This window comes from Galeopterus variegatus, unplaced genomic scaffold (assembly GCF_000696425.1).
Source record: "Galeopterus variegatus unplaced genomic scaffold, G_variegatus-3.0.2 Scaffold783, whole genome shotgun sequence".
Taxonomy (NCBI): domain Eukaryota; kingdom Metazoa; phylum Chordata; class Mammalia; order Dermoptera; family Cynocephalidae; genus Galeopterus; species Galeopterus variegatus.
Window position 1 is genome coordinate 227,802 of NW_007726894.1, and position 19,369 is coordinate 247,170.

The following is a 19,369-nucleotide window of genomic DNA, read 5'->3' on the forward strand; positions in this document are numbered from 1 at the left end:
ACTTCTCTCATTCCTGATATCGTTAATTTGTGTCTTTTCTCTTTTTTCCTGATCCACGTGACTAGAGGTTTATCAATATTATTGATCTTCTCAAGAACTAGCTTTTGGGTTCATTGATTCTCTCCATTGTTTTTCAGTATTCTATTTCACTAATTTCTGCTCTGCTTTTTTTTTTTTTTTTTTTTTTTTTTTGTTCTAAGACAGTGAAGGGATTTCCCCAGCATTTCAATTTATTCATATAGGGCCGGCCCGTGGCTCACTCGGGAGAGTGCGGTGCTGATAACACCAAGGCCCCGGGTTTGGGTCCCATATAGGGATGGCCGGTTGGCTCGCTGGCTAAGCGTGGTGCTGACAACACCAAGTCAAGGGTTAAGATCCCCTTACCGGTCATCTTAAAAAAATAATAATAAATAAATAAATAAATAAATAAATTTATTCTTATAATCAATTATATACATATAGTATAAAACAAATCTCTAATAGATTTTGAGATGGCATTCACCATCTTTGTGAAAAGTTGAACATTACTAATCAAGTCCAATCATATCTTTAGAACGAGAAAATAGTGATAGTATTTACTGAACTGGAATTACTATCAAAATTCAAAAACCGTATCATATTCATTTAACCACAAACCAGTCTTAGTTAAATCAGACTGTCACAACAAAAATATTCTGTCAGTCATTCATGATCTGAATTCTGCTGTATGAGATCAATTAAATTGTGATACACATGAAAAGTCATGAGACATTTCTGTTTTGTAATAAATAAGGCAGTGACCAACAATTACTCATTAGTAGCTTTTTTGAGATAAGCTATCAAGTCTGCCCATTCTGCCTTCTTCCTAATGCCAGCAAAGATCACTTTTGTGTTTTTGATGTTGTTGTTGTTATTGTTGTTTTTTAAAAGATGACCGGTAAGGGGATCTTAACCCTTGACTTGGTGTTGTCAGCACCACGCTTAGCCAGCGAGCCAACCGGCCATCCCTATATGGGACCCAAACCCGGGGCCTTGGTGTTATCAGCACCGCACAAAGATCACTTTTGTGTTTTTGATGTTGTTGTTGTTATTGTTGTTTTTTAAAAGATGACCGGTAAGGGGATCTTAACCCTTGACTTGGTGTTGTCAGCACCACGCTCTCCCAAGTGAGCCACGAGCCGGCCCAAAGATCACTTTTGTTCCAGGGATGTACTTCTTGGGATTCTCTAAATATTCCGTCAGCATCTCCTCTCCCCAGGTGATGCCTTTGTTCTCGGCATCTGTGTAAGATAATCCAGCTGCCTGACCTGTCTTCCACCCAAACAGACCACGGAGACTGGGCCCAGGCTTGTGCTTGCCTCCCTTTTCCATGGTATGGCACTGGGCATACTTCTGAATAAAAATCTTCTTGCCTTTCTCAACATACCCATTTTTAATTCTCTTTTGTCATTCACGCTACTAAGGTTCCTTCTGGAAAGCCAGACATCCCACTCTCTAACTCTGATCTTTATTATTTACTTTCCTCTGCTTACTTTGGGTTTCGTTTGCTCTTTTTTTTTCTAGTTCCTTAAGGTAGAAACTGAAGTTATTGATTTGAGACCTTTCAAGTACTGATTTAGTGGCACCCACAAATTTTGATATGTTGAGTTTTCATTTTCATTCCATTCAAAATACATTCCGATTTCCCTTTTGTGTTTTTCTTTGACCCATGGGTTATTTAAAAGTGTGTTATCTAGTTTCCAAATATTTGGGGATTTTTCCAAGAAGGTTTCTATTATTGACTTCTAATTTAATTCTATTGTGGTGAGGGAACATATTTTTTATGACGTGAATCTTTTTAAATTTATTGAAACTTGTTTTATGACCAAGAATATAGCCTATTTTGGTAAATGTTCCTTGTGCATTTGAAAAGAATGTGCATTCTTCTGTTTGGGGATGGAGTGTACTACAAATGTCAATTAGGTTAAGCTGATTGATAGTGTTGTTCAAGTCTTCTATACCCTTGCCTGTTTTTTGCCTACTTGTGTATAATTATTAAGAGGGAGTATTGAAATCTCCAACTATAATTGTGATAGAACTGTATTTGCAGTTCTATCCATTTTTGCTTCATGTATTTTGAAGCTCTGTTATTAGGTACATAAACTTTTAGGATTTTGATGACTTGAGTCCTTTACCATGAAATGATGTTCTTTATACATGGTAATATTTTTTGCTCCAAAACCTACTGTGTTTGATATTAATATAGCCATTCCATTTTTCTTTTTTTTTTTCCTTTTTGTCTTTTTTACTGACCGGTAACGGGATCGCAACCCTCGGTGTTGCGCCCGCACCACGCTCAACCAGTGAGTGGGAACCGGTTTCCACATGGGATCCGAACCCTCGGTGGGAGCGCCACCGTGCTCCCAGGCGGCGCACTCTCCAGTGCGCCACCAGGCCGGCCCCCATTTTTCTTTTGATTAGTGTTAGCATGGTATATCATTTTCCATCCTTTTACTTTTTAACATAGCTATATCTCTGTATTTAAAGTGTGTTTCTTATAAGCACCATATAATTCGGTCTTGCTTTTTTATCCAATCTGACAATCTCTTCCTTTTAATTAGAGCTTTTAAACCGTTTACTTTTGTTTTTCTACCTCAAAGAAATATGCGGGCTTTTTTGTTTTGTTTTATTTTGTTTAGTTGTGGTAAAATACACATAACATAAAATTTACCATCTTAACCATTAAGTATACAGTTTAGTAGTGTTGAGTATATTCACATTGTTGTGCAACCAATCTCTAGAACTTTTTCATCTTGCAAAAGTGAAACTCTATACCCATTAAACAACAACTCCCCACTTACCCCTTCCCCGGCCCCTGGCAACCACCACTCTACTTTGTTTCTGTGAGTTTGGCTGCTCTAACTGAATACTTCATATAAGTGGAATCATACAGTATAGACCGTTTACGTTTAACGTGATTATTGAAAGGTTAAGTCTGTCATCTTGCTCTTTGTTCTGTATGTTTCATTTCTTTTTTTGTTCCTTTCTTTTCTCTTTTTCTGCCTTCTTCTGGATTAATGGATTTTTTTTTTTACAATTCTATTTTATCTCCTTTTTTGGCTGAGTAGCTCTAATTCTTTGTTTTGTTATTTTAGTGGTTGCTTCAGGGTTTACAGTTTATATATCTAATCACAGTCTGCCTTCACCACTGCACATATAGTATAGGAAACTTACTGTAGTATACTTCCATTTCTTCTCTCCCAACTTCTGTTTTTATTGTCATACTTTTTACTTATAGAAATGTTATAAACCATGCAATACATCATAATTTTTCTTGTTAAAGCAGTCAATTATTTTTGAGAGACATATAAATGGTTAAAAAAAATCTTATGTGTTCACTCATGTATTTACCTTCATTCCTTTGGGTAGATTCATGTTTCCATCTGTTATCATTTTCCTTCTGCCTGAAGGACTTTCTTAGCATTTCTTTTTTTCTTTTCTTTTCTTTCTTTTTTTTTTTTTGTCTTTTTCGTGACCGGTAAGGGAATCGCAACCCTTGGCTTGGTGTTGCCCGCACCGTGCTCAGCCAGTGAGCACACTGGCCATCCCTATATACGATCCAAACCCACGGCAGGAGCGTCGCTGCGCTCCCAGCACAGCACTCTCCCGAGTGCGCCACGGGGCCGGCCCTCTTAGCATTTCTTATAGTGCAGTTTTGCTGGTCATGAATTCTTTAAACTTTTATGAGTCTGAAAAGATCTCTATTATACCTTCATTTTTGAAGATATTTTTGCTAGGTATAGGATTTAGATTGACAGTTGTTGGGGCCTTTTTAGCACTTAAAATATCTTGCTGCGCTGTCTTACTTGTACTGTTTCCAATGAGAAATCTGCTGCTGTCTTTATATTTGTCTGTATGTAATGTGTCTTTTCTCTGACTGCTTCTAAGATTTTTTCCTTTATCACATATTTTGAGCAATTTTATTATATGTGGGTTGGTGTAGTTATCTTTAGGTTTCTTGTGTGGGGGTCTCATTGAGCTTCTTGGATCTGTGGGTTCATAGTTTCTATCAAATTTAGAAAAATTTTGGCCATTATTTCTTCCAATAATTTTTCTAAACTTCTCTCATTTTCAGGGTCTCCAATTACACATATATTAGGCTACTTGAAGTTGTCCCATAGCTTCACTGATACTCTTTATTTTTTAAAATTCCTTTTTCCTCTGTGTGTTTAATTTTAAAGTCTCTATTATTATATCATTCCATTCATTAAAATTTTCTTCTGAAATGTCTAATCTGTTGTTAGTCTTAGCGACTTACTTGTAGTTTTCATCTCTAAAAGTTCAATTTGCATCTTTTTTATAGTGTATATGCTTTTTTAAAATTAATTTATTTTTAATTGACATGTATTGATTGAACATATTTATGGGGTACAGAGTTATATATGAATGCATGCATACAATGTGTGATGATAGAATCAGGGTAATTAGCATACTCATCATTGCAAAATGGATCATTTATTTGTAATGAGAACACTTGAGTTTCTCTCACCCAGCCATCTGAGGACATGCAATAAATTATTGTTAATTATAGATACTTAGCACTACTGTACACTACTAGAACTTATTTTTCCTACCTAATTTTGTATCCATTAACCAACCGCTCCCTGTCCGCCCTCTGCTGTCCCTTTTCCCAGCCTCTAGTAACCACAATTCTACTCTCTACTTCTAAAAGCTAAACTTCCTCTTTTTTTTAACTCCCACATGAGTGAGAACATTGTGCAGGTTTTTGAACATATGGAATTCAGTTATGATAACTGTTTTAACATCCTTGTCTGCTAATTCTAACATCTTTGTCACTTCTGGGTCAATTTTGATTGATTGAGTTTTCTCCTCATTATGGGTCATATTTTGCTTGCCTAGTAATCTTTGTTTAGATACTTGATATGGTGAATTTTACCTTGCTGGGTACAGGATATCTTGGTATTTCTATAAATATTCTTGAACTTTGCTGTGGGATTCGATTAGATTACTTGGAAACAGTTTGATCCTTTTGATTTTACTTTTAAGAGTTATTAGGTGGGACCAGAGCCAGTGTTTATTGTAGGGCTAATTATTCCCCACTACCAAGGCAAAATCCTTTTGAGTGTTTCATCCAATGACCATGAATTATAAAGTTTTCTTTAAGTCTGGCTGGTGGGAACAGATACTCTTCCTAGTGTGAACACCTAGTACTGTTCTCTAATCCTCTTAGATGGTTCTTTGCCAAGCCTTGGGTAGTTTCCTCACACTAATGGATCAATCATGCCAAGTACTTGAGGGGGACCTCCACACATCTCCAGGCCTCCATGCTGCTATTTCCTCTCCAGTACTCTGTCCTGCAAATTCTAGCCACCTTTGTCTCCTTGGACTCAGCTCTGTCTCCTCAGCTCAGAGTATTTGCTGAGCTCTATCTAGTTTTCTCTGCCTGGGAAGCAGCCTGGAAACCCTCATAAGGCATTAAGCTGGGGCAATTGTAGGGTTTACCTTGTTTGTTTTTCCATCTCTCAGTAACTGTCTTTCATTGCCTGAAACAGTCTTGAAACCCATTGTTTATTTCTTCCTTCCTCCCTCCCTCCCTTTCTTCTTTCCTTCCTTTCTCTTTCTTAATTTTTTTCTTTCTTTTCCTAATTGCTTTTTTAAAAAAATTTCAGGCAGGAGGGTAAATCCAGCTCCTATTGCTCCTTCTTGGCTGGAAGCACAAGTCCTTCTTTCTCTTCAAATTCTTTCTTATCCTTTGTAGCAACTAGAATGGTGCTGGGCACATAGTTAGTTCATTCCTTGAATGTTTCTTGAATTAATTTATCTTTGTAAGTAGTGATATCTGAGCAAAAGTTTGTTTAGAAATTCAATTGTAGATAATTATGTGAATTTTTTTAAAGTTCAATACCAAATTGTTTTAATTTTTACTCAAATGAAGATCAAATTTATTTGTGAAATTGTATGGAGCCAATTTAAAAATTTTTTTTTTTTCCTTTTTGTCTTTTTTTGTGACCGGTAACGGGATCGCAACCCTCGGTGATATGGAGCCAATTTAAAAAAATTTTTTTTTTCCTTTTTGTCTTTTTTCGTGACCGGTAACGGGATCGCAACCCTCGGTGTCGCGCCCGCACCGCGTTCAACCAGTGAGCGGACCAGTCTGTATATGGGATCCGAACCCTCAGCGGGAGCGCCGCCGCGCTCCCAAGCGCCGCACTCTACCGAGTGCACTACCGGGCCGGCCCCAAATTTAAAATTTTTGATGACACACTATATAGAAATGTTTTTGAAATGCTTGCTTTGTGTGGACATGCCTTTAGCTATTTATATTAAATTGTTTTCTAACTGATAGAAGATGACTAATATGGGATCAACACATCTACAGCAGAAACCATGTTTATTGTCAGTAACTGGAGTCTCCCTGCCTGGCACATAGTAAACACTTAGTTCATATTTCAAGAATGATTGAATGAATAGAACACTTTGTAGGTAGAATAATTTTTACTTCTAGGGCTGGCCCGTGGTTCACTTGGAAGAGCATAGTGCTGACAACACCAAGTCAAGGGTTAAGATCCCCTTACCAGTTATCTTTAAAAAAAAAAAAGAGGGCCGGCCCGGTGGTGCACTGCTATAGTGCGCCGCTTGGGAAGCGCGGCGGCGCTCCCGCCGAGGGTTCGGATCCCACATACAGACCGGTTCCCACTCACTGGCTGAGCGAGGCGCGGGAGCAGCACTGAGGGTTGTGATCCCGTTGCCGGTCCCGGTCTGGTACGGGGGTGACACTGAGGGTTGCGCTCCGTTGCCGGACACGGAAAAAGACAAAAAAAAAAAAAAAAAAAAGAATAATTTTTACTTCTTTAAATAGTATAATTTTATTTCAGTGGCATCTCCATCTGATATACCTATCTTTCCATTTTATAAATTGAGGCTTTATTTATAACAGATTCATGCCTCTTCTGGCCTCTTCACAATGTGCTTTCTTGGTCCTCACTTTGTAACACTATTTTGTCAGATGAAATTAACACAAATCAATATTTCTTTCTAACAAGAGAAGCCAATATTTTGATTTGGAAACCTTAATTGAAGAGATTTGGCTTATACTCTTGGAAGCATTAAGCTCACATAATACTTTGGCTTCTAACTTAATTCTTGTGGAATCTTGGGGCTCTGGCCCCTCCCATCAAGTTCCCCACCCTCTCTTATGCTTTTCTGTGGCCCAGGCAAATTTTGCACATCCTTCAAGCCTAACTTAAGCCTTCCTTCCTCCATGAAGCCTTCTCCTGCTACAGTGATTTCACTCTTCTGCCTGAGCCTTAGAACTTAATTGTTGTTTCCACTCACTTGGTACCTAATCGACCATACCGCCTTGTCATCCCCTTTGTGTTCACGTGGGAGGGTCTGTCTCACTCAGCTTGTAACTGCCTTCAGAAGGGAGGTCCACATGTGCCTAACACAGTCTTAATAATAATAGCAATAACCAGCATTTATTGAGTACTTCTGTGCCAGGCCCTATTCTAAGAGCTTTTTATGAATGACTTCAATTAATCCTGTCCCCCATTCTAAGGGGGTAGTGCTATTAATATCCCACTTTCCTGATAAGGAAGCAGAGGGGAGTTAGGTCACTTGCCCAGTGTAGCAAGCAGAGCCACAGTTCAAACTCAAGCATTCTGCTCCAGAGCTGGAGTTTTCAACCACCACTTTCTTCTGCAGCAGTAAGGGGGGAGAGGGGCCAGCAGTTGCTCAATGAATATTTGTTGAATGAATGAAAACATGGAGGCTTGGCCTGTTTAGGAGGGAAATCTCCAGCAGAGGCCCTGTTTTGTTACTCTCACAAATTTGCTGTTTCCCGTATCATTGCTGTTGTTTCAGGACTGAGATCCTGTGTGGTCCAGGAGGTAAAAGAGAGGATAGGAAGTGAGATGCCTACACCCCTCTCCTGCTTTTCTCTCTTGCAGGTTGGGCTGAGAGCAAGTTGGGGCAATTCTTCCTGCCACCCCCTTACTCTCAGAGCCAGCCCGCAAACTGGAGCAGGGAGAAGCAGAAAGGAAGGTTTGGGGGTGGGGGGTAGTGACATCCTCAGGATCACTGGTTTCTGGGGCCCCTGCCTCGCAAGGCTCAGTCAACCGGATGTTCCCTTAGCTTGCTGGAATTTGGCCGGATTTACAGAGATACGACATCCTCAGGATCACTGGTTTCTGGGGCCCCTGCCTCACAAGGCTCAGTCAACCGGATGTTCCCTTAGCTTGCTGGAATTTGGCCGGATTTACAGAGATAAGATCAATCTGACCCTTAATTCCCCAGATGTAATTTATAGGCTTGCCTCCTGTGTGCCGCAACACGTCTGGCTATCCAAAATCTGGTAATTATGTAAACACAGCATCCTGCCTTTGTGGATTATAATTGGACTTGAACAGCAAGAAGCAGGGACTTACACAGTTGGGACTGCACTGAAACCCTCCTTCTGAAAACACTTATCTGTGTCTTTGAAATCTTCCCTGTGGCTCATGGATAGCTTTAACCAAACCAAAAAAACCTTTTTTTTTTTTTTTGCCTCCTCCTCCAGCAGGCCCGGGCAAATTTATCCCCAGACACCACCAGGTTTTGAGGGTCCTCTCAGAGGATTGGGTGAAGATATCCCAACCATCTTGTCTGGACCCAAACTGAGAGGACACAAGTCCTGGGGTGGAGGCCTCCATGATCTCCTCATTGTCTGTTGGAACATGAATTTCATACCCCCACTAAGAATAAACAGGATTAGGAATTTTATGCTGTTTGGAAAAGAGGAGAGGTGGCTGGCAAAAGAGAAAGGTCTTTGCTTTTTATTCACGCTGCGAGTTCCCCAGGAGCCTTCGCTGTACATACACACATGAGAGCCAGGCGGATTAGGGGAAAGAAAATGAGCTGATTGAACCAGATGGCTCGGGAAGCACTCCCAGGAGGCCACTGGGGTGGATGAATCTGCATCTTTAAATAACATTAATTTCTGAAAGGCCCAAATTGTTTCCTAAATTACTGCACTGAACTCTTAGCTTTCATCTCTTTTTATGGCACCTCTCCTGGTAGAAGGCAGGAGCTGCCGCTTTCTGATGAACCAGCTTTGTAGAAATTCCTCATCCTTGGTGCAGCCCATGAGGAATCAGTTTCCTAAAGAAAAAAGAAATCTGTAACAATCAAGGTGCTTTGAAAAATGGATTTCAGCAGAAACAACCACCCCTGGGTGATCTGAACAAACCACCAAGTTCTAATGCCAGCTGTGACACTCATTTCCTCAATAGCTGGGGGCAAACTCCTTAACCTCAGTTTCCCCGCCTGTCAAATGGGGTTAATAATGCTTACCTGCTGCAGGAGTGCTGTGAACTTTTAATTGGGTAATAGTTGTGGAGCCCTTTGATGTAGTAATTTTTATTAACTTGCAAGGGATTCCCTGAGGCCAGAAAAAGCAGTTAAACTCAAGAAAGAAGAAAGGCATTGAAAGGAAAGCAGAGTTTAGCTAAGCATTTCACCTCCAGCTCTGATTTCAGAAATGCACAGTCCAACTGCTACATTTCTGAGCGGAAGGCCATGTCTAGGTCTGGGGCTGTTTGAATGGCATATGGGGAAGAGAACCTGAATGTTGTCTCAGAAGGAGCTTGGCTTTCAGGTTGTAGAGGACAAAGGTAAAGAAATAGCCTTGCTTGATCAAACCATGATCATTCTTCGGCCCCACAAAGGTTTTTTTACTAAGAGCAAGTCTCCAGTAAGAGAATTATTCTGGTGTTAATCCAAGGTCTTTGGAATTGAGTTTAGAAACCCCCAGCCTCTGGCCTCCTGCTTCCCAACAATTAAATAAAGAGAGAAGTTGAAGACTGGCCTCTAGCCAGGGTTCCTAACCCGAGAAAGATCGGGGGAACATCACCAGCCAAAGGTCAGAAAACTGGGGCTTTTCCCAGCTCCATCGTTCATAGCTAGGTGGCTGGGTCTAGACCACTAGGCCAGCTCTGTGACTCAGTTTCCCACTCCATAAAAAGGATTTTAATTAGACATCCTTGTCTTAACGCCCAAATAAGATTTGGAATGTGAAAGTGCACTAAAATTATAAGGCAATCTCAAAGTGTCAGCTGTGATAATTCAGAACAAACCCCTACTTTTTCTTTAGTAACTTTTGAAAACCTAAATTATCTGAATAATTGTACTCCAAATCAACTCATTAATCATAGGAAACCCCATCCTCCTCTTTCTTCCTTCTCTCTAACTTTTGATTTTCTTCCGCATATTGAGTGCCCACTAATTTTTCACGATTATTGGGCTCCAGCTACATGGACACAGCCCAGTTGGGGGAACCAGTTTGTCCCAGTTTGCCTGACACTGTCTCGGTTCTAGCACTGAAAGTCTCGTGTGCCTAATAATCTCGTGTCCCTCGTAATCTCAGGCAAACTGGATGGTTGGACACCCTACTATGTTCTCAGGCTGGTTGGAAAGTGCTGGTTACCAGTTCCTGATAAACAGCTATTGACCCACCAATGGCATTTCATGGAAAAAGAGGCATCATAGTATGGCAGAGGAGAGGGAATCTTATGACTGGGCTCTCATTACTGATTCTACCACTATCTGTTGACCTCAGATCATACCTGTGGCCTCAGTTTCCTCACCTGTAAAAGGGAGGGGGTGTGGTGCATTGGCTTTCACTTTTTCCTCCAGGAGAAGTGGCTGCAAAGATGTGACCAGCAACTTGCTCAGCACCAGAGGGGTTGCTGTGTGGGTTGTGACAAGAGGCAAACCACACAACATGGGGACACGCTAGGGACCAACGTCAATCTCTGCTTATGAGATTCAGCTTCTTGATGACCACTGAGTCTTTAATGCCCTTTCTTTATAAGAAGCAAGCACACAGCTGGGAGTGTGTCAGTGCTGTACATATCTCTTTAGGTCACTTCCCTTCCTAAAATGGGCACATAACACCCCCGAGATTTGAAACTTGACTTTTCCAAGGGTGTGTTCAGCTCGTTTGGTGAAATGAGCACTGAGTCCAAAAATTAAAGCAATTTAAAAGACTCACTGTGTCCCTTATCATAATTTACTAGGCTGCACACTTTTAGTTGGTTTTCTATACCTGTTTTATTTTTTAATGTAAAGATAAAGACAATACTTGCTGTTAAAGGAAGTCAAATGATATTAATTATACATATATTTTGTCTTTGCTGTTCATATTCACCAGCCAAACTATGGCTTGGATGTTTCCTTTATTTGACCCATGTAGACAGAGGAGATGATTAGGGTTGGGATTGTTTTGGGGGAGAGGGCTTACTTTTGGGGGGATTCTTTTAAAGTGCCCTTGACAGGTACTTATGTTATGAAAGCAGTCTTCTCGTGACAGATCAGAACCTGGCTTTTATTTCATTTAAAAAAAAAAAGAGTTACATTGGGAAGAAATGTGAAACAATGATTGAATCAAAGCCACCTCCCCCTGCTCTGCCCTTCTGAAAACAGCCCTGTTTCAATTTCACCACTGAGCTCAGCCCTCCTGCTCCAGACGTCCAGACCTCGCACTCTATAAATCGTCTCTGCCCTTCCCCTGGAGTTGCTGACTATATGTATTTTGGGGCCCGGCATTAATTCCCTCATCCTTGGCTGGTGACATTAAGATTTGTAACTGATAGAATGTGTTTTTAATGTACTTCCTGCAGGTTACTATTAAAGAAATCTAATTCTTCTGAACTTGCAAAAGGTTCTGCTTCCATTAAATAAATAAATAAATAAATAAATAAATAAATAAATAAATAAATAAATAAATAAATAAATAAATAAAGGTATTATGGGAAGAATTTGTCTGGGGCTCCAGAATCCTCCACTTAGCTCTGCCACTGTCTTCCTCCTCCTGCCCAGTCTGTTCTCTCTCTGTACCTTAGTTTTCCTGGGTATGAAATGAAGATAAATATTTGTCTACGAGATGAGGGTGTTGTAAGGATTAATTGGTTGGTGCTTCGGGAAGACTTTGAAGATGAAAGACGCTCTCTGCAGATGCTAAGTAAACCCATAACGTGTCTGGTTTTAATGAGCCAGGTGAAGCCAGTGGGGATGGCTGGAGATTAACTGTGCCTAGTCCAGAGCCTGCCTGCATGGGCCAGACTGAAAACTGGGTGGAGGTCCCCACTGGTTCCCTGGGCTTGATCCCATCAGTGTTTCCCCTGGCTCCTGGCAGGGGCCTAGCGCAGTGGTTTTCTAGAAATATATGCAAAAGGAACTGAATTGGAATTTAACTCAGATGCTCACGTCACAGAGAGCAGAGCCCCAGACTCCCCAAATCATGCTTATCTCTTCTCATTCTATCACATGGCTTGGGCAAGTTACTTAACCCCTCTGAATCTCAGCTCCTCATTTGCAAGTCAGGATAGTCAGAATCCCATTCCCTAGGTGTGTGGTGAAGATTTATGACAAAAAGGGCTAACGGCAATTAAGCACTCGCTGTATGTCAGACACAGGTTCTAAACACTACACTCATGAACTCACTAAACTCTCATACCAATCCCATGAGGGAGGGACTATTGTTATCATCCCCATTCTACAAGTGACAAAACTGAGGCCCAGAGAGATTACTTGGTAGCTCACCTAAGGCTCCAGTTCTTAAGCACTAGCTAGGTCATTGCCCAGGAAGTGAAATGCCTGTTACGCTTAGCAGAGCTCTGGATGCATGTATGTGCACAATGAACGAGTTGCTTGAGGGGTTCTCAAACTTTGCCTGATTTGACCAGGCAGTGAAGAGATGTCCCATGGGAGTGCAACACAGGACAGGCCCTGGGAATGTAGGGGCCAGGAGGAAAGGGACCAGAGTAGACACAGATGGGGCCCAGAGCTATGGGAGGAGGCCAGTCCTGTGTCCACTGAGCCCATGTGCCAATTTCGGTGAGGTGTAAGTCTGGGCTGGCTCAGGGTTACCACATTCGGGACTCATGATAATTTGTCAAAGGTTTTCATGCCAAATCCTGGTACCTCAAAGACAGTCTGAGCTATGAGGTTTGAATGCTGAAATATGGGAGCTCCTGGGATCATGCAATGGTTTAAGTGGAAGGTACCCTGGAAGGTGCAGGCTGTGTTGTTGCTATTCCAGGCGATCAACAAACCAAGGGATCAAAATAAATCAAAACACACTAAGACTCTGGCCCAAGCAGTTCTTTGAGTCCATGTGAGGAGCCAGAAGGGATATTAAGGTCCATTAAGGAATGATTTTACACCCTAGCACTGTGACATCACAGCCCATGCTCTGACATAGGAAAGCAACCAGCTGAAACGTGGGCTGAGGAAGCCTCTGGTCAGAACAGAAATATCTTCTGCAACTGCTGCTGGTGATGGAAAGGGAAATGGAATTTTGTTTAAATGTTATGTTATTTTGAAAAGTCTGACTAATGTGAAAGTCCCTATTTACAAAAGAGTTGACTCTACATTGAAATTGGTTAGTGTTTCCACACCCATATGTTGACTAAGACCTTGAAAAACAAACTTCCTGGTAGATCCTGATTCAAATCACCTGGGAGCAAATGCTTCAAGGTACAATCTGTGAGCTGTGAGCAGAGGGGACTAGCCAAGAAAAATCCTGTGTCTGTGTTTATGAAAAGGCAAACAGATCCCAAAAGGAGGCTGGAGTCCATGCTGGCTGTGGGAGTCCTAGCTGGCTTTGGGCACAGGCCCTCCAGGAAAGAACACAGATTCAAAGGAGGCCCTAGCACAGCTTCTCTGGAACCCCAGTTAGTCCCCGTTCAGAGCCCTTCTCAGACACAGAGAATAGGGAGAGAGGGGAAGGGTGACATGGAGCCTTCTTTTATTGACCACCCACTAAATGCTGTGTCATTCAGCATGTGCATATTAATATAACAACGTCTTTTTTCCCAATGTAGAAATAGCTCGGGGAAGTTAAGCATGGTGACCTATGTCCCAGTTTGCCCCAAAGAGTTTCAGTTTATGCTTTTGTCCCAGCATGATTAATAGCTTTTCTCTCCATTCTCATAAGTGCCCCCATTTGGATGATAAATTATATAGACATCCTAGGTTAAGTAAATTGCCCAACTTTACCCAGCTAGTGATTGGCAGAATTATTCAAACCCAGATTTTCCTCTGTTCACAAAGCAGACTCCAGGGGAGTTTCTCCTCATTCACAATAACAAAGACAGCTCAGGGGGGTGATCCGCAAAGCCCAGGCAGTCCTTCGGGAGCTGTATGCCTGCCCCCCCCCCCACCTCTTTCACTTTTTCCCAATGTAGAAATAGCTCGGGGAAGTTAAGCATGGTGACCTATGTCCCAGTTTGCCCCAAAGAGTTTCAGTTTATGCTTTTGTCCCAGCATGATTAATAGCTTTTCTCTCCATTCTCATAAGTGCCCCCATTTGGATGATAAATTATATAGACATCCTAGGTTAAGTAAATTGCCCAACTTTACCCAGCTAGTGATTGGCAGAATTATTCAAACCCAGATTTTCCTCTGTTCACAAAGCAGACTCCAGGGGAGTTTCTCCTCATTCACAATAACAAAGACAGCTCAGGGGGGTGATCCGCAAAGCCCAGGCAGTCCTTCGGGAGCTGTATGCCTGCCCCCCCCCCCCACCTCTTTCACACAGGGACTCTCTCAGCCTGTCTGATTGTCTCTCCATGCAGAAAGGAGCACACCAGTGGTGTCAGTGCTCAGCAGACAAAACACACATTCACCAACGACCACCTTGGTGCGTTTATTTTGTCGCTGAGCACGTTTCTACCAGCTCCTGCATGATAAAAATGCAAGAACTGGCTTCCCATTTGGGCCACCAGCCCAGCTCCCAAGCCCTATCCTCCAAGCCAGAACCACTTCAGCACACTCCACTAAGAGTGCCTCTGAAACACAGGATTTGTCTGTCGTCCCAAGTTCCTCTGCAACATCTATTTATGTTTTAGAACCACAGAACTTATCCAATCCAACCTCATTTTTACCAGTGCAGAAGCTCCAGAGGACACCAAATAACTTTCCTGAGAGCACATAAGTGGAAGTTGAAGACAAAGACCAAATCTCCCGACTCCAAGCCCAGTGTCTCTGAGCCCAGTGTTTTTCAAGCTTAGTTCCCAGTTTGGCCTAAGGCCACTTGATAGGGCAATACCTCCAATAATACCTGGAGAAGTCCTTTACATGATGATACTTGAGTGCCAGAAACTAAGACTTGTCTGCTCGGCCCCGCCCCTCAGCCCTTCTGGTAAAATCTCAGGCTTAGCAGCTGGGGCATTCACTCAGCCACCCACTGAACTCACCTGCCTGCCTTCCCACCAGGTGGTTATGCACAAACACCCCCAAGGTCAAAGAAATCACTATTCCTCAGGTGGCCCACAGTCTTCACATGACTGGATGTGAGAAACTTTTTCCCTTCATTGAGTGGAAAATGGTTTCCTTTCGCCCTTTGGTCTTAGTTCTTTCCAATGACCCAGTGCAGGGAAGGTCTATCCCCCTTCTCCCCAACACCCTTAAAATAGTTGAAGACTCACAGCTGCTGCTCTTTCAAGTGTTCCTCACATGTCATGGGGTTTTCTTTTCTTTCTTTCTTTTTTTTTTTTTTTGGTGGCTGGTGGGTATGGGGATTCAAACCTGTGACCTTGGTGTTATAAGGCCGAATAGACTATTTTTAAAAATTATTTTTATGTATTTATTGGGAGTGGCTGGCTGGTACAGGAATTTGAACCCTTGGCCTTAGTGCTACAACACTACTGTCTAACCAACTGAGCTAACAGGCCAGGACTGATGTTTTGGAATATGCATTTGGAATGCAGACTAGGTGAACAGACCTGAGGTCAAAGCCCACCTCCACCTTTTATCTGCTGTGTGGCCTTGGGCAAGTCACTTAACTTCTCTGAACTTCAGTTTGCTCTTCAGAAATATGGGGAGATCGTGATTACTATTTACGTTATTGAGTATTGCAAGGATCTGGTGAAATAATCCATATAACTGGCTAGATCTAGTGTCTGGCACGGTAAGCACTTATAAAGGAGAACAATTAATATTCTCATTTTTCTTCAACTTCATACTATATTTCTGTAAATGCAGCACCAAAGTTTTAGTTTCTCTGGAAGCCTGACTGACTTTTATCATCAACTAAAACACACGTCTCTTTTTCACACACACAGCTGCTAATACTTTTCACCCCAACCTGTCCTCTCACCATTTTGTTTTATTAAAAAAAATTTTTTTTCCTCTCAACATTTTGTTTTGCTTTATTCTCTCCATCTGAGAGAGCTTGCAGCTCCCAGATTATATTTCATCCTATTAGAAGCTGCCTATCTTTCTGGCCCATCAAGACTGTCTTTTTGGATCTGAGGTGTGGAGACCAGAGGAAGTTGATAACCACGTGAAAACCACGGAGGCTGAACCATGTGAGGCTCCAGCCTGCCTCTTTTTTCTTTCCCCCATTGCAGGTCCATAAAAGCCTGCCCAATGAGGTGACCCCATTGAGCCAGACTGGCCCTGTCATCGTTCTGTTAGCAATTGTCTGCAGAGGAGCCCTTGTGCCGCTTTTGAAGTTCAGCAGAGTGAAGTGTAATCTAAGTGAGCTGGAACACTTTGATAAAGCAGCTTCCATGCCCAGGGGCCTCCTTCAGCAAAGCCATTAGCATGGGAAGCCAAGCTGGGCTGAGCTTTCCTGTCGGGGTCCTCCGGCCCTTCCACTGGCCTTTGATCATGGTGCATTAGGATTTTGGTGCTCAGAGGGATAGCTCAGTCTAACCCCCTTGTTACAGATGAAGCCCAAAGAGAGGAAATGACTTGCCTGAGGCCACACAGCTAGTAGAGGGGCAGAACCAGTGCTGGGACCCTTGTTCACACTGGCCAGGCCCTCCTCAGGTATACAAAATGATGGGTGGTCAGTGAGGAAAAATGAGAAGCAGAAAGGACAATGCAAATATGGAAGAGTCAGGTTCCCTCCCTGGAGATGCCTGGCAGGCCCTGGTGTCCCCACATGGGCCAGACTGGCTGAGGAAGGGGGAATCAAAGCATAGGTTTGATGATTACTCGTAACATTTTCAAAGCACGTTTTCATTGTTGGTCCCAGCTGGGCCTCACAACACTACAAGGACCTCAGAGGACCTCGTCAAGGCTGGTGTCTTGCTGGTGAGGAGTCCACCAGAACAATGAAGTGACCTGCCCCAGGTCTCACAGCGTGGGTGGGGTACTTCTGTGGGAGTGTTTTACCCTGGAAAGTGGCTTTAAGATCACTTGGATAATAAATGGGGTAGCAACAGAATTAATCTCAGGAGGTTGTTGTGAGGATTAACAAGTGTTTAGAATAGTGCCTCGGTAGGGCTGGCTGCCATGGTCACCATCATCACCTTTTTGTCAGCCCTTTGTTCTCATCCACCCTCAGGGCTTATTCATCCTACAAGGCCCCCCACCCCCTCACCTGGGGAGAAAGGAAGATACCCAAGCAAAGGGTGGGCTTGCAGCTGGGCTTCTTGCTCAGACTTGTAAATCCACTAATCAGGGAGCCCTAGGAGCACCCCCTGGAAATTCCGGACCCATGGGTGGCCCCACACCGTGGGGGAGGTGCTGAAGTGTCCAGCCTGTCTTCTGGCTCTCTGGATGCCCCTCCAAGCTTCTGGAGCACCTGAGAAAGGGAAACCACCTGCCCTACACATCCCCTTCCTGGTTCTCTGGGGGGCTTCTCAGGCAAGGAGGGCTTCCCCCAACCCTGCATGCCAGCAGGTAACCCAGAGCAAGACATAGGATGAATTGCTGGTGAGTGGGAGCAGGAAGGCAGAGGGGACCTGGTTTTTCTCTTCAGCCTGGCATCTCTGTGTGCTCCTCTCTGGCTGCAGATGGTTCTTGCTAATTATGTCTTGCTCTGACTGGTGTTAGAATGAGTTGGCATTCCTGGGGATCGACAGGGTGGAAAGAGCCCAGAGCCTCCTCTCTGGCTGCAGATGGTTCTTGCTAATTATGTCTTGCTCAGACTGGTGTTAGAATGAGTTGGCATTCCTGGGGATCGACAGGGTGGAAAGAGCCCAGAGCCTGCTGGAGGCCTCAGGGGACCAATTCTGTAGATGATCCACAAAAGCAGAGTGTTTCACAGTTCATCTTTTTGTGTGTTCTATATTTCATCTCTTCTTAGCTTCATTTTAGCATCTTAGCTTTTTGAGGACAAAACCCAAGGACATTTTGTGTCTGTGAAATTCTTCACAGCAACTTTCAACTGATTTTTCACTGTGGACACATAAAAGGATGAATCAGTTCTGGGCTGTTTCTCTCACTTTGCTGTATCCCAGCGTTTCTCCCTCCCTCCCTCCTTGAGTGAGTACTGTGTTTCAGACATCATGTTGATCAGTGAAGAGGCAAAGACAGACAGAGTCCTCCCCTCAAGTATCTCCCTCATGGTAAACATGACACCTCACACAATGTGGCAGGTTCCATCAGAGGGTGGTGCAGGTGTAGGGGGAGCAAGACCTGACTGAGAAGGTTATACTGGGGAAGGCTTCCTGGAAGAGGGATGTCTGAGCAGAGTCCTGCAGTAGCACTCTGAGCCAGCAGATTATAGGAGGTAAGGATTTGGAAGGATGTTAAAATCAACCCAGCCCAAAGGGACTGCCTGAGCAAAGGTGTAGAGGCAGGAAAGAACAGAAAAGCCCAGTGACCACTGGGAGATGACCAAGGCTGAACATGGGGTGTGTCGGGAGTAGAGACAGTGTTGTGGTGGAGACAGGAGCAGGGCTTTGTGTGACAGGTTATCATGAAGGCAGTGTCAGCCTTACTGGAGGCTCACGTTTGTGCATATAGTCTCTCAATCAAAGGAGCAACATGATGCAGGGGGTGTCTTTCAAGTCTAGGGCTGAATCCTGGCTATGTCCCTTGCTGGCTGTGTGATGTGGACAAGTCACTCAACCTTTCTGAGCTTTGGCCTTTTCTTCTGGAAACACAGGGGTAATAGTCCTTCTCCTATATAGTTACTCGGAGAATCCACAAAAGCCCCTAGCACAGTACCTAAAATTTAGGAGTGGCCCCCTAGAGGCAGGTTTAGTCATTCATTTCTTTCCTTAATCTTTCATGTTCTCCCTACTTTGTGTATCAGACTCTACAGTCAGGAAAGGAGGTGAAAAACTCATTATGTTCATTAGGACATAGGTTTGGCTGCTGTGACAAAGGCCAAAATAACATTGGCTCCAACAAGATAGAAGATTATTTCTCTCTCATGTAGCAGTTTAATCATAAGTAACAGGGTAGAGATGGCAAATTCACATCGCTGGACATCCAGGCTCCTTCTCTGAAGTTGCTCTGCCACCATGACACACATTTTCCATCTCAGGGCCTGAGACAACTGCCCAAGCTCCTGGGGCTGTGTTCACATTCTACCCAGCGGAAGAGGGAGATAGGAAGTAGAGGGCTCTTTAAGGGCATGACTGGGTGGTTGCACACATCAACCCCTCTG

The 19,369-nt window shown here is 43.1% G+C and overlaps 1 protein-coding gene across 1 annotated transcript in view; it reads right to left on the reverse strand.

Moving 5' to 3' along the window:
• Positions 1 to 786: 786 nt before the first annotated feature.
• Positions 787 to 19,369, reverse strand: part of LOC103590229 (cytochrome c, somatic-like) — a 28,857-nt gene continuing 10,274 nt past the window's right edge. Inside the window, exons 3-4 of the mRNA XM_008572428.1 lie at positions 1,155 to 1,395; positions 787 to 863 (exon numbers count right to left, since the gene is read on the reverse strand). Of these exons, the coding sequence (XP_008570650.1) occupies positions 787 to 863; positions 1,155 to 1,395 (318 nt within the window). The remainder of the gene's footprint in view (positions 864 to 1,154; positions 1,396 to 19,369) is intronic.